Source organism: Lontra canadensis, unplaced genomic scaffold (assembly GCF_010015895.1).
Source record: "Lontra canadensis isolate GAN:19392208 unplaced genomic scaffold, GSC_riverotter_1.0 scaffold70, whole genome shotgun sequence".
Taxonomy (NCBI): Eukaryota; Metazoa; Chordata; class Mammalia; order Carnivora; family Mustelidae; genus Lontra; species Lontra canadensis.
In genome coordinates this window covers 2,185,119-2,199,949 of record NW_022631064.1, presented here as the reverse complement: position 1 = coordinate 2,199,949, position 14,831 = coordinate 2,185,119, and the positions used below count along the sequence as shown (strand labels likewise).

Below are 14,831 nucleotides of genomic sequence, written 5' to 3'. Positions count from 1 at the left end.
TACTTCTGTAGGAGCAGTTAGAACCTCTGTCTTTCTTTTTCTCCTTTACAGTTTTCTGGTTTTTTTTTTTTCTTTTTTCTTTTTTTTCCAGGAAGTAGTTAGGAAGCTTGTCCTGAATTGTGTGGCCAAAGCTAGATAAAGAGGTGAAGCAGTCAAATTATAGGTCATGGACCCTAAATTGTTCATATTCTGGCTGTCCGTGAGCCTTAAGGGGGCGCAGGAGGAGTCAGAGACCTAAAGCAATGTTTTGTGAATTTCGGAGTGGCAGCCTGGTTTGTTTGTAACAATATGGCATGGATCACTTCACCAGAAAGAAAAAGGAAAAACGAGTCAGAAATTGTTGAAGTATTACAGTATAATTTATTGCACTTTGTGTTCATCTCTAAAGATAAATATTCTATCTTTTTAACAGGAAATCATGAAGAGATGCTTTGATGACTCTTTGTATACATGTTGAGTCAGTGTTACTAATGACTTTCATAATAATAAAACAAAAACTCCCCTTTGCTCTTCAACATAATAAAAGGGCAGCAAAAAGACTAGTAGATTAGTATTACTAAACATTTAAAAAAAATTTTTTTCTTGATATAACCATCATCAGAAACAGGAATTTATAATAATTTTTAAAAAAGAGGAATTTACCTAAAAACTTACCACTTGCGGTTATCAGCATGGTTTCTAGGTAGTGTGAAATCAGGAACTGGTGAGGAGATAAAGGAATTTCTGTAAAATTCCAAATTGGTTCTAACCTCTTCTCTTTTATATGCACTTAATTCTCAGAGAAGCTTCCAGTAGAGGCCAAGCTTCCGTGGTACAAGCAAGCTCAAGAGCTAGAAGAAGGAGCCGCTGTGTCAGAAGAGCCCTCGTAAGTCTTAAAAACCGCAAGATGTTTTGCTTTTGAAACTGACTGGTTTTAAGAAAGTCGTGTCTCACTGGATGTGGCTTCCCTAGGCTTTGAACCAGGTGTAATCCTTTTGCCAAGGGTCGAAATGAACCTTGAGGGCTGTCCCACTGGAGATTTATCAGTTCCCGAGTATTTCTCAAAACATCAGATTGCGTGTTTGCTCTCTAAACACTTTTCAGTTTGGAAGTAAGAAAATGAAGGGGGAGCACCTACCCCTCTTCTCCAAAATCTGACCTCCTCTTTTCCAAAGGGAAAGGTGAGAAGGCCCAGGCTCCCTCTGATGATGCAACATAGATTTGATGGGAAAGTCTGGACAGCTTTTCACATTCCTTATATCCCAGCTTTGCAATATGGCCACTCACAAAAGGTAAAACATTGGTAAAATATGTCTGCAGGCAAAGGAAGTATATTAGCATGTAGGATATGAAATGGTTTCCAAATTCAACCTGTAGTTTAATTTTCACCAGAGATAAAAAATTAACAGTGTAATCTATATATTCAAAAGTAATTTAGAATTTTCTCAGATCCGTCTTGTTTGGATCTCAGTCTGATATGGTGTGCCAGACCACGAATTGTGTTTCTGAATCACACCCAAAACAGCAAAGGATTAAAAAAGAATTTCAAAATCCAGATTGGTGTGACCAAAGTTCATTTATAGAGAAATGAAATTTGTTTTGTGGTCACTTGGTTTCACATTTGACAATGCATTTCTGACTTAAAAGGACAATAAGCAAAACATAAATTAATTTTGTGCTGTGAAGTTACTACAGCACCTTTTCCTACTTTTTGGAAAAATGACTTTTAAAAAAAGCAATTAATGATTGCAGAACCTTGGAGGAAAGGCAGTGTTTAGAGATCACAGTGCAACATTTGCATGACTATATGAAGGCTTAAAACTTTTTGTTTCTCTCGGGCTAGTGCCGGGCTGGACAGGCCTTGCTGCTAGAGAGGAAGTAAGTGGTTTATTTCAGATGGGGATTAGCTCTTTATCCACTAAGGCCCTGTTTAAGACACAGAAAGATACCTTGTAATTGAAGCTAATTGTTCCTTATATGCATTCTTAGGTTAGATACATTTAAAATGAGATGTATTATTCTACGTAAATAAACCCTGCTCTCTTGTATAGAATATTTTGTCATTTGGTCTGAAGCATAACCCTATACACAGTATCGCTTTATAACAGATGTTAAATAATATAATAAAGTTGAAATTAAATCAAAACATCTTATATCAATAATTTAACATCTTTCCCATTATTAGATAGCTCTCAAAATGAAGGTTTTAAGTGGAGCTTAATGCCCCTGCAGAAGGATTACATAGACCCTGGTCAACCATGTTTTGTAACGAGAGTTTTCCAACTAAAGATCTGATTAAGATGCATTATGTTTAACTTTAATCTTAATAAATCCCTAAAGTAGTTAACCACATAGATTTCACCATTGAAACTATGGCCATATATTAGATTATTAAATTTTACTCCCGGTGTAATGGAATTGCCATCTTGGCATGATTAATTTGAATTGAAGTAGATTGTAATTGGAGCACTGGTGTCGGGTAAAGGAAATGTATATATACTATTATGCTCAGAACAATAATTACTTTTATACCAAAACGAAATAAGTGACCGCTGTAGAATAATGTAATGAAAGGGATACAGTTTCCACGTCTTAATGCACTTTACATGTTTAGCACACTGAACCCTAGGAAAGGTCCGACATGTCACATTATTTTTTTATTGATTTTGAATTTAAAAAACATAATTTTGCATGGTCTTAATTCTTTCTTTTCTAAACCACATAGACTAGTTTCTAAATGTATGCAGCGACCTATAATTACTTTTCATAGTATAATGAACAAATGATATACTGTCAGCAAGTCTTTTCCTTCCCCCCACTGAAGAGACTCACATTGCTTAAATTAAATGGTAGTGTTTAGAAGCTGTGGCCGTCACTTCTGAACCAATCAGAGAAGCCTGAATCGTGGTCTAGAACTATTATCTCTCACTTTGGCTCTGGTCTACTATGGAAGAGTTCCGTAGTAAAAACAGTAAATATCATTTAGTTCCCCGATGTAAAATAAAAAAATTATCGCTAGCCTGTCTCATTAAACAATGTAGGAAAAACAGTAGCTTAAAGTCTTTAGCATATGGACATTTAGTTAGTGAATACTGGATGCTTGTGGCCACCCCAGAATGAAAAAAAATAATAATAATTGGTTAGCACTCTGGCCAAAAATATGTTGGAAAGTAACCACTCTAAGGTGTGTTTAGGAAAATAGAAAAGAAAAGAAAGAAACTCTGATTAAAAAGTAAACACTGAATTTCCAAGACATAACTAAAACTTTATAGAACAGAAGCATGTACTGGTATGGTTGTTCCCCTGAGCTAAATGCCATGTAGAAGATACACATGCAGATATCAGCCATAGAACACGTAAAATCGGGCGCCGGGGTGGCTTAGTCAGTTACATGTTGGCCTTAGGTTCAGGTCATGATCCCAGGGTCCTGGGATAGAGTCCCGTGTCGGCCTCCCTGCTCAGCAGGGAGTCTGCTTCTCCTTACCCCTCTGCCCCTCTGCCCTGCTGGTGCTCTCTGTCTCTCACTCTATCTCTAATAAATAGTATTTTTAAAAAAATTGGGGTGCTTGGGTGGCTCAGTGGGTTAAAGCCTCTGCCTTCAGCTCAGGTCATGATCTCAAGGTCCTGGGATCTAGTCCTGAATCGGGCTCTCTGCTCAGCAGGGAGCCTGCATCCCCATCTCTCTCTGCCTGCCTCTCTGCCTACTTGTGATCTCTCTCTGTCAAATAAATAAATAAAATCTTTTTTAAAAAAATTGAAAAATGAAAAAAATTAAAAAATAAAATATTTTAAGAAATCAAAATAAATAAATAAAACCTATTAAAAAGAATATCTGAAATGAGTATCACAATTAGGTCACAATATGGTAATGCGCTTAATATATTGAATTCACTGTATAAAGTTGCAGCTTTATTAAGAAATACTTGTAGATGTGGACTGTTTTTTTCTAGCAACAGACAGGTTTATTTATGATGTGTTCAATTCATATGGCACAAAGGATGGAACAGCGTGGTGAATATCTTCCTGTGATATTAAAAAAGTATCTCCTAACCCATTTGGGAGAGTCATACCCTCTAAATTGGTTTTTCACTAGTGGCCATGGTTTGTCTTGATCCAGGCGTTATGTTTTTACCAGATTTTTTGGACAACCCATGGCAAGAATCTTTAAGCAAGGTATTTTTGTCTCTCCTCTTCGAACAGGACAGTGTGAACAAGATCTAACCCTGAACAGATACTTAGTCATGTGGGGCTTTACCCAGGAAAGCTGATTAAGCATGGGCAATCTTTTTTTTCCCTTGTAGCCACATTTTTATTTTTTTTTAATTTAATTTTATTTTTTTCAGCGTTCCAAGATTCATTGTTTATGCACCACACCTAGTACTCCATGCGGTATGTGCCCTCCTTAATACCCACCACCAGGCTCACCCAACCCTGCACCCCCTTCCCTTCCAAAACCCTCAGTTTGTTTCTCAGAGTCCACAGTCTCTCATGGTTCGTATCCCCCTCTGATTTCCCCCAATTCACCTTTCCTTTCCTTTTCCTAATATCCTCCATGTTATTCCTTATGCTCCACAAGTAAATGAAACCATATGATAATTGACTCTCTCTGCTTGACTTATTTCACTCAGCATAATCTCCTCCAGTCCCATCCATGTTGATACAAAAGTTGGGTATTCATCCTTTCTGATGGAGGCATAATACTCCATTGTATATATGGACCATATCTTCTTTATCCATTCATCCGTTGAAGGGCATCTTGGCTCTTTCCATAGTTTGGCAACTGTGGCCATTGCTGCTATGAACACTGGGGAGCATATGGCCCTTCTTTTCACTACATCTGTATCTTTGGGGTAAATGCCCACAAAAGCACAGACAATCTTATAAATAAGTACAGTAAGGTGAACTTGCCTTTGAGGATCCTTGCTAAGGAGTCCACAGACATTCCTGCTACTCAGTTAACACAGAGGGAATTATGGTAAGAGACAGACTTCTAAAAATAATAAGATTCTGGTCTGAGTTGCATTTTTACGAGGGAGAGAACCATCCTATTCCAGCACTAGAAAGGGGCAAATGGAATGATGGAAATTTGTTTCTGAGAGGATGGCACCATTATGCTTGCCTCCAACTGATTAAAATATCATTTAGGATTCATTATTTAGTTAGTTAGTTCTTAGATTTCCTCAGTTACTTTTTTTTATCATTTTCTTTATTTTTTACATTGTTTTGTTAGTTTCAGGTGTACAATATAGCAACTCAACACTTCCATGGATCACCCAGGGTTCATCACGACAGGTGCCCTCCTTCATCCCCATCACCTCTGTCACCCACTCCTCCCACCTAGCTCCCCGTTGGTAACCATCAGTTTGTTCTCTATAATTAAAAGTCCATTTCTTGATTGTCTAGAATTTAAATGTCAGATTGAGCCCAGCTGGTTGCTTCCACTGTCAAATATATGGGAATAGCTTTCTAGGTATTTCTGAAGCCCTCAGAATTTTACTCTTATTTGCTGAGGGATCAGAACTGCAATGAGGTAGTATAATTCTGTTCATTAACCAGGTAGAAGCTTAATACATTACTGACTTGAATTCCTATCTCCTATATTTAACTTACCTTCAGTCTTCTGTGGAGCTCTTTGCGGAAACACAACCACTACCTCAAGCCAACTACATGCAGTGATGGCTTTGACAGCTCCATTTCTTAGACAGAAATGATACAGTGGGGTCCTCTAGGACCCAGGAAGGCAGCATGTCTGCTGTTGCTGCACGGGAAATTAATCAGCTAGCCTTCCTAACAAGCCTGATCTTGCTTGGAATATGAAGGAAATTGTTCATTTCCTTAACTCCCTCAGGCCACAGTCCCCTCAGTGTTCTGAAAGGTGTCATCTGTTAAGGAAGGCATATGAAAAGGCTATGGCCTAGATGATACTGATGTTCTGCCTTTCTCTTTTTGGACTTTCTGCTCTCTGAATCAAGTCATTCCAGAAAGAGGGAGGAAGGATCCATTGGGTACCTAGGGAAGCCAGTTTCCTCCCTGACTTATTTCAGTTGCCAGGAGTTCTGTTTAGAGGGCTCTGAGCAAGCAACAGGTGGCAGGTGACTACTTTGGACACTAGGTGACCAGCACAACCATTTCAGCAAGCCAACCCTCCTTCAGACATTAGCATGTACCGGGTAGGGAGTGTGAATGGTGCCGTCCTCTCAAAAGCAGGATTGGGTGGCCCTCTATGCCTATCTTGCCCTTAAAAAAACTCTTGGCTTATCTCATCAGATTTTCAGTTAACACCTTTATTTGCACAGTTAAGAAAACATTTTTATGCTTCAACACAATAGGCCTTAAATGCATTGTCATAAATAACCTTGGTGTAAGCCATTTAAAAAAAAAAAAAAAAAGGATGAAGCAAAAGGAAAACAAGCAGGCCAAAGGCCACAGTGATATCTGGATGCCAGATGGCATCAGCTTAGTGATGGGGCTGATTCAATAAGAAGCAAAGGGAAATTCCTGTCATGCATCTGTGTGAACAGAACCCTCAAGGAATTAGATACAGAAAGGAAAGCCAGTAAGAGTTGCCATGGTGATCCTAGAGTCATTAAATGCCTTGTTTACCTTGTTGGAAATAGTATTTAAATATATAATATTTGAGCATATGTTTACATGAGTCCATATTTATATTCAGGAAAGTTGTCTGAGAATGTGGATGGCTGAACTCAGCAGTTAAGAATGTGAATTCATATTTAAAAAAAAAAAAAAAGAAAGTGACTAGAAATGTTAATTGTGTGACATGTGTTTTTATATTTTCCCCCAAAGAATATTCAAGGAATCAAACATCAGGAATGGATCTAGATACTTTTGCTGTTTATATCCTCAGCACAAGGTGCCTGAATTATTTTCTCTTCATGAATCTCAGGCCACAGGAAATAAAAGGAATAACTCATATATATATCTATGTCTTGAGAATCAAAAATCATCTCATCTAAGATCAAGCAGTTTAAATATGATCTGTAGATCATTAAGCCAACATAAGGGATGTTCAAGCAGAATAAGGTTGAGCATTAGAATTAAAGGATGAAAAAAAAAAACCACAAAAGCCTTTAATTTTGAGAATTGGCACATCGTAGAAACTAAAGCCCTATATTGCCCAATCAGCCTTTACCCCACAATAGCCATGACCTTGCTCACTTTCAACTCCTTCCTTTCTGGCTTCCTTCCCATCTACCCAAGTCATTCTCTTCCATCATATTCTCTGCGAGATCACACTTAATGTAAGTTCTCTGGCTGATTAGGTATTTTAGATGACTATGGAGCGTCCACACACCTGCTAAATTGTTCACATCTCCTAACAAAAAAAGCTATATTTGCTCATAAGTCACCTGCTCTGTGCCAAGCTTTGCGCCAGTTGCAAATACTGTAAAAATAAACCCAGTAGTCCTTGCCTTCAAGGAACCTTGAGTGTGTCATCACAGGAATGATAGGATTGTGTCCATAGTCCTGAAGGTTGGTCATTTATCCACAGACTGAACAAGTGAGTGAGCTGTATTTTAAAAATGCAATTTGGTATTTCGGTACGCACAGCGTGATAGTGTTACGGATTTAAAAAGAAGTGTAAGAAAATTATTTATTGAATTCCCAAATTCTCTCCACTACCATATGTTCCTCTGAGTTAAAATATTAGCATAGTTCAGCTAGGGTGTGGTAATTCACAAATATGAGCATAAATGAGAGAAGAACACAACATACATGGAAAGAATTGAGGGATGTTGATAGAACTGATGTTTGGCAGATCGCGATAGAACTTAGTTGAATCTTTCGCTCCAAAACCAGTACTTGAGGAAGGATTATTGGATATTTTCACACAGCCAATGATCAGGTATTTTGTATACATACAAAATACATATCTCAGCAATCCTCACTTGTACATTGAGAAAAGGCTGCAGAAACCATAGGTAATTTCCTAAAATTGAAATTTTTTTCAATACACCATGCTGCTGACTATGTGAGTGGGTGAGGGTTGAGTCTGTGTATTTCTGGGCTCAAACCAAGGAGACAGCCCTGCTGAGATCTAAGTAAAAAGCAGTTTAATTATTGATCAGACCTCCGTACAGAGCAACAACATGCCCCAGCAGGGGTGAAGTGTGGGCTCCCATGACAGACTGGCCTGGTGTTCTTCTCGGGTCCACCACCAGCTACAGGAGACCCTGGACAAGTCACTTAACCTTTTGGCTGCAATTTCCTCATTTGCAAAATGAGCATAATAACAAAGATTATTACAAATATTAAGTTAGTGTATATAAAGTACCCAGTATGCAGGAAGCTCTCTTCCTTCCATAACTTTCATTAACTGGGATTATGACTGGGCCTTTTCCAGCATCATGCCTCTTCCCAGAGAAACTTGCAGGGAATAAAAACATATAATAGTCACTTATTTACAAATGGAGAAATCGAGGCAGATGTTGTATCTACTAGTATGGGAGAGAAAAGTACAATTTAAGCTGAAATTCAGCCAGTGGCACCCCAGCTAACACCACCATCTTGCCTCTCTTCTGTACATCGAGCCTTTTTCCATTGCAAGCATCACACTCCCAACGGAACTTATTCTAGAGGACAAAGCTTAACTACCTCTTTTTGAATAAAAAGGGACCTACAGGGAATTGCAAAAATTAATAAGGAAATTTAAGAAAGAGCTTGGGTGGAAAAGCATCCTCTCTCAACTCTGTGTTAAGGAGTCGATCCCCATAGATTGCTCCCAACGTGCACCAAGACAGAAATATCAGTAACAACCTCGGCAGAGCAGACAGAGCCATTTTTATGTAGTCATTAGAAAAGGCTTTATTGCAAACCAAGAAGTTCTAAATTTGTCAGCCCTTCCCAATTCCTCCACTGATTGCTCATTCTGTAGCTACTTTCAGAAAACTAAATCTGAAGTATTGCTCAGCTCTGCCCCAGAGAGTGACAAAGACAAATTAATGGGATCCACGTGTGCCAAAATAAAGTATGGATCCTGTCACCACCAATATATGTTAAGTCCATTAAGGTCATTTTTAATGAACTGAACTTTTCATTGGGAAGCTTTGCCAAACTTGTTGAATTAAAGGAAAGAAACCTTTACAAAGTTGCAAAATAAACCAATTTCTCTCCACGTGAAGAAAAAAAAAAAAAAAAGGTCCATGGAAAGTATTCTGAGTTTACACTATTTTAGATTTTTATCAAAATCTGGGAAAATGATATGCATTAAAAACTCCATTTTGGTATTAAGTTGAAAACTACAAATGCACTAATAGCATTGTAAGCTATAATGGCATGCGAGTCCCTGGGACATGGCTTTTTAAATAATCAGACCAGCCTCAAGGAAAAATCCAACTTTTAAATTGTGTTCTGTGTGTGTAGGTCGGAAAAGCAATAGGAAAGGAAAATGATCTGAAACAACTCTCATAGCCTCATTTTCTGTTTGCGAAGACTTAACTTGGCTCCGTTTGTATCTGCTACTTACAGTTAGTGGCCTATCTTTTCTTTTTTCTGTGCATTTTGAGTTTCAAAGAGTAGATGAAAAAGAGGAGCTCTTCTTGGGTTCTCCTAATGTAGGAACAACTCCAAAATGCCTCAGAGCCTTCACTGGGGTAGCTGCCTGTGTGATGAGACAATATGACATCAGAGTTATGGATAAATTACTGAAGGTAGCCTCTGGCTCACAGCTGCCCCCAAATCCTTGTCTTCTATAAGACAACATTTTTATTGAGATTGAATCAAAGTGTGATAGACATAGAATTTAAACTTGCCTCAAACTACATGATAACCTAATACCCCATCAAAACAAAATGAGATCAGCACATACTGCCTGAGTATAGCTATAAGAAATATAAAATGGAGAAGCCCACTACTGAATTTGGGCACAATATATTTTTTTAAAAGACCATAAGAAACTTCCACAACAGGAAAAAGTTTTCATTTGCCCAGGCCCATACCTGGAATGGAGAGGTAAGATTTAATTTCTTTTTGAGTTTCAAGACTGTGTCCTCTTTAGCTTGCTTTCAGGCTTTAGACCCAAGAACCAACCCAATACTGACTCACTCATAGCATCAACTTACACCATTCTGTGTGTCCACTCATTTGCTCATTTAAAAATGTATATTTATTGTCTATTATGGGAAGTTCCGCCTTCACAGAGATTTGGTATGGTAAGGGAGAGAGTTATTACATAAAGATTGACACTTGATTTTCAGGGGCTGACAACCGCTATGAGTAAATGAAGAGGGGCTCTAAGAGAGTCTAACAGGAGCCCCAGCAACTCAGGGGCAGGGCGGGTGGGGCAGTGGGGAGGTGAGGGGAGGGGCGGGTCAGGAAGTCTTCTGAGAAGGGACTTGTCAGCTGAAGTCGGGAGGATGAGTGGGAGTTATTCCAAGCTGAGAGAAAGAAGGAAAGTCGTCCAGGGAGTGACCCACCTGCCAAGATCTTGAGTCAGGAAAGAATTACACACATTTAAGGAAGAGGAGGAAGACTAGTGTGGCTGGAGGCTGGTGACCAGGGGGAGAAGAGCAGGAAATGAAGATGGAGAAGGGTATAATGTAACCTCTGTAAGTAGTTTGGCTTTGCTTCCGGGTATACTGTGAAACTGTTTAAAGTTTTACATTTTAAGAGCCCCTCTACCTATAGCATGAAGAATGGCTTGGTAAGGTAAGAGAGGGAAAAAAAAAAAACCAGTCTAGTGGCTGCTGGGGTGTCCCACAGAGACGTAGTAGCTTCATTGGTCGTGGTTTACATGGCTACCTGACAGCCAATATGGTGACGCGGTAAAGAGCATGGATTCTGAAGTCAATGGCCATGGTTTCCCATTTATTTAGCAGTAGCACATTAGAAATCTCTGTGCCCCAATGTTATCCTCTATACTTTGGGATGAAATAGTTCTGTTAAAACATAATTTTCAAAAAAGTAAAATTGTGATCCATATAAATTTAAAAATGAGCACATGTCAGTGTTTTTATTTAACTCCTAAATCATTAAGGGAACTAGTTGTCAAGTTTTACAGGTGAGGTAAACACAACACCAGGCGAGGTAGACGCAAGGCAAGATTTATTAAAGGCACTCTCCGGCGAAGTTTTGGGGCTCAGGAGAAGGGGAGCCAGGAAAGTCACGCTGGGAGGAGGTCGGCACTCTCAGGCGAGGTTCCGCGACTTTTGGGGCTCAGGAGAAGGGGGAGTCGGGCAAGTCACGCCAGGAGGGAGTCGGCGGGGTCTTTTATAGGGCCAAGCCAGGGCATGGGCTCACATCCATACATGGTAACGTATTTGGTGATTGGAGGGTATGAAGGGGGTGTCCTGATGCTCCTGTTTCCTGCATAGGTATCGGGTTACCTATGGAGACATGACCTGGGCATACATCCTTTTGGCGGGAGAGTCAAGGGTTAAGAAAGGGGGTGGGCTGGAAGATGGCGGCCCAGCGGTCATTTCTATTGTTCCTCCTGCATTCCTGGAGCCTCAGACCCAACACTAGTGAATTGTTAAAACTTGTTCAAATGAGAATTGGATTTATAAAGTCTGTATTTTCTACCTGACCAAAATCCTTTGCATTGACATGAACAGAAAAGAAATTTCCATCACTATGCTTTGGAAACATTTGTGTCATCACAACCCTCTACAAGGAAAACTCTGTCTAGCCAAAGACAAAGCCTCATACCTCCATAGAATTTGACAACCTCCCACCCTGAAAGTCTCCAGGCAATGTCAACATTCCATTGAAAGGATCTCTTTCGCTCATTTCACAACATTTCTGAGAGTATCCATCTCCTAACGATGTTATAATGAGTTAATATATAGAAAGGGCTTGAAGCACATCAGTAAACATTAGCCATTATTATTGTTGTTGTCATTGTAATATCAAGGTGGTGGTAGTGGAGACAGAAAAAAGTACATGAATTTCAAGATACATTTTTGAGGGAGAATTGATAGAATTGGGGAACCATTTGGAAGCTAGGAGTTGGAAAAAATGAGGTGTCAAGAGTGACTCCTCTAACTGTGTACTCAAGCAATTGGATAGCTAATGGAATTATGTGCTGTGATGGAGAAAATTGGAAGAGGAGTAAGATACTGAGGAGGGAAATCAAGAGTTCCATTCTGGGTATTTTTGGTTGGAGAAGCTTTTGAAATATCATAGTAAAAGTGTCAATCAGGAGAGAGAGCAATGTAGTGTACAGAGGACGATACCTACTAGCTGTGTGAATGACTGCAATTTCCTCGTCCATCTAGTGATCATTAAATGGAGGTAATAATAGTTCTTACCTGGTTGTCATTAGGATTTAACAGGTTTTTGTTTGGTTGGTTGGTTGGTTTTAAAGATTTTATGTATTTATTTGATAGACAGAGATCACAAGTAGGCAGAGAGGCAGGTGGGGGATGGGGGGAAGCCGACTCCCTGCTGAGCAGAGAGCCCCATGTAGAGCTCGATCCCAGGACCCTGGGATCATGACCTGAGCCAAAGGCAGAGGCGTTAACCCACTGAGCCACCCAGGTGCCCCAGATTTAACAGTTTTTATTTATAAAGCTCTTTGGATAGTGGCTGGCACATAAGAATTGGATAAGTTTTTGATAAATAGATTAATTATTTTAAATTAGTGTTTACTCCTTTCAAAGAGTAAAATGGCTCCCAAGCCCAAAACTTACCAAAAAAAAGGAGGAGGAGGAGAAGTAGTAGTAGTAGGTAGTAGTAGTGGTAGTGGTAGTAGTAATAGTTTGGGTATAAAGCTCAGGAAAAAAAAAAAGATACAAACTAAAGAGAAAATACTTTGAAGTTGCCCACACATTGGTGGTGTATGAAACCAAGAATCACTGAACACATCAGAAGACAGCACCCAACAGAGCTCCAAGGCACGGCAACGTTTAGAGTTCAAGGACAGAAGGAAGACGTAGAAAAGGGGATGGAGAAGGAATTGACCAGAAAATAAAGCCAAGAGGTGATTGTCATGTAAGTCAAGAGGCTAAAATAATTCAAGAAAAAAGGTATGGTCAGCTGTGTGGGTTGCTACAGGGAACAAGAGAGCTGATGGCACACTGGGAAGCACAGACACTACAGGGCCAGGATTCTCAAAATCTGATGATTACCTGTCTTTCTGCTGGCTTTTCTCTTACAGTTAAAGAACAAACTCCTGATAGTTGATAAGAACCCTCCTTAATGAGACTTGTTCTCATACCTTGTTGGGAACCATATAGAGGAAGAGAGGTCAGAACTGCAAGACGAGTGTGACAGAGTCCTCAAGGACATGGCTGTGGGCCTTGACAGAGCCCCTTAATCTCCCACGCGTTGGAATTCTGAGAGAACTCTGATACCCCACAGCATTTCCTTCTAGTATAAAGTCTCTTTGAAAGGAGAATGTGCCCTTTAATCCAGCTAGGCTTTCTTCTCCCACTTCCAGCATTGAGTGCTTCTGCAGGAAAGTCATGGAGGCATTTTTGCAAATGCCAGCTGCCTCTCACAGAACCTGAGAGGGCATCATTATCTTGAGAAAGTGAGGTCTGCTTCTTGGAAAAGGCCACTAAATAGAGTTCTCCTGCTACTGCCTTAGTCTGTGTGGAATTGGGTCCTTCCTTCATCCATCTATCTATCTATCTATCTTTCTTTCTTTCTTTCTTTCTTTCTTTCTTTCTTTCTCTCTTTCTCTCTATCTTTTTTTCTCTCTTTCTTACCAGCTAGGAGCATCAGACGGGGCAGTGCCTAAATTTTTTTCTCAAATAGATATATTGGTGTTTGATTCAAAATCCTCATTGTGTTCTGTTATTTTAATTTCTGGAATTGGTCTATGCTTGGATAGAAACACCTCCTAGTGATGAAAGACTCTCACCACCCACGTGTGATGCTTAAGGATTTGAGGAGCTGATGAAAAAAAAAGTGGTGCTATCAGATGTTTTGTGGAGTGATGTCCCGGACACCTTTGAAAAATTGTGCTTGGAGACTTTTTTTTTTTTTTAGATTTTATTTATTTGACAGAGAGAGATCACAAGTAGGCAGAGAGGCAGGCAGAGAGGAAGAAGCAGGCTCCCTGCTGAGCAGAGAGCCTGATGTGGGGCTGGATCCCAGGACCCTGAGATCATGACCTGAGCCAAAGGCAGAGGCTTAACCCACTGAGCCACCCAGGCACCCCTGTGCTTGGAGACTTTAATATGAGTTGCATAACTAGCAAGAATTACTTGCAGCTCCAGAGAGTTGTAAGTGAACAAAAGCAGTTGAGAAATATTTTCATAATTCCATATTCAGATCAAGTATCCTTGACTAAAGATCTTTCACAATAAGTTAGATTGTTATTTATTTGGAATGATTTAGGTGTGGTTCTAAGTTAATGGAGAGGCCTATTTTGGATCAGTGTTCTCCCAAAACATTAATGCCCTAGCTATATTTTTAAAGAATCGTTTGTAGGTTGTCTTGGTGCTAAGGGTTTTACAATTAATTCTAAAATCCCCAAAGTGATTCAATTAGAGTCGCCTTCTTTGTAGGCTTCCAATAGTTTTTGTTTGTTGATTTATTTTGGAGGGTTTTGAAAAACATCTTTTACTTTGAGAGACACTAAACCGAAAAAGTTCACTTGAGGTCTTTGATCTCACGTAAAATTGAGACAGATGAAAGAAGGTGTCTCTTGTTCCATTTTCCAAGTTTCTGTCCCACCCAACAGCAATTTGTTGTGCTCAAGTTTCTAAATGCCTCTTTGGGTCAGATGCCAAAAATGCCTAGCTTTGGTTTAGGAAACTGCACCTTCTCCTAAAGATTTTTACTCCATGAATGGGGGTCGCTCAGAACCAGGAGGAGAACAAAGTTTTCAAAACTAAAGAAAAGGAAGAAAGAAAAGAAGATTGCTTTCAAAATAGATGAGGCAATGT

The 14,831-nt window shown here is 39.5% G+C and overlaps 1 protein-coding gene across 3 annotated transcripts in view; it reads left to right on the top strand.

Annotated features, from left to right (window-relative positions):
- The window catches only part of ADAMTSL1 (ADAMTS like 1), a 904,787-nt gene that overhangs the window by 682,346 nt on the left and 207,610 nt on the right, over nt 1–14,831 (top strand). For all 3 annotated transcript variants that reach the window (XM_032880520.1, XM_032880523.1, XM_032880522.1), the window contains exon 13: nt 781–865. In XM_032880520.1, the coding sequence (XP_032736411.1) occupies nt 781–865 (85 nt within the window). The remainder of the gene's footprint in view (nt 1–780; nt 866–14,831) is intronic.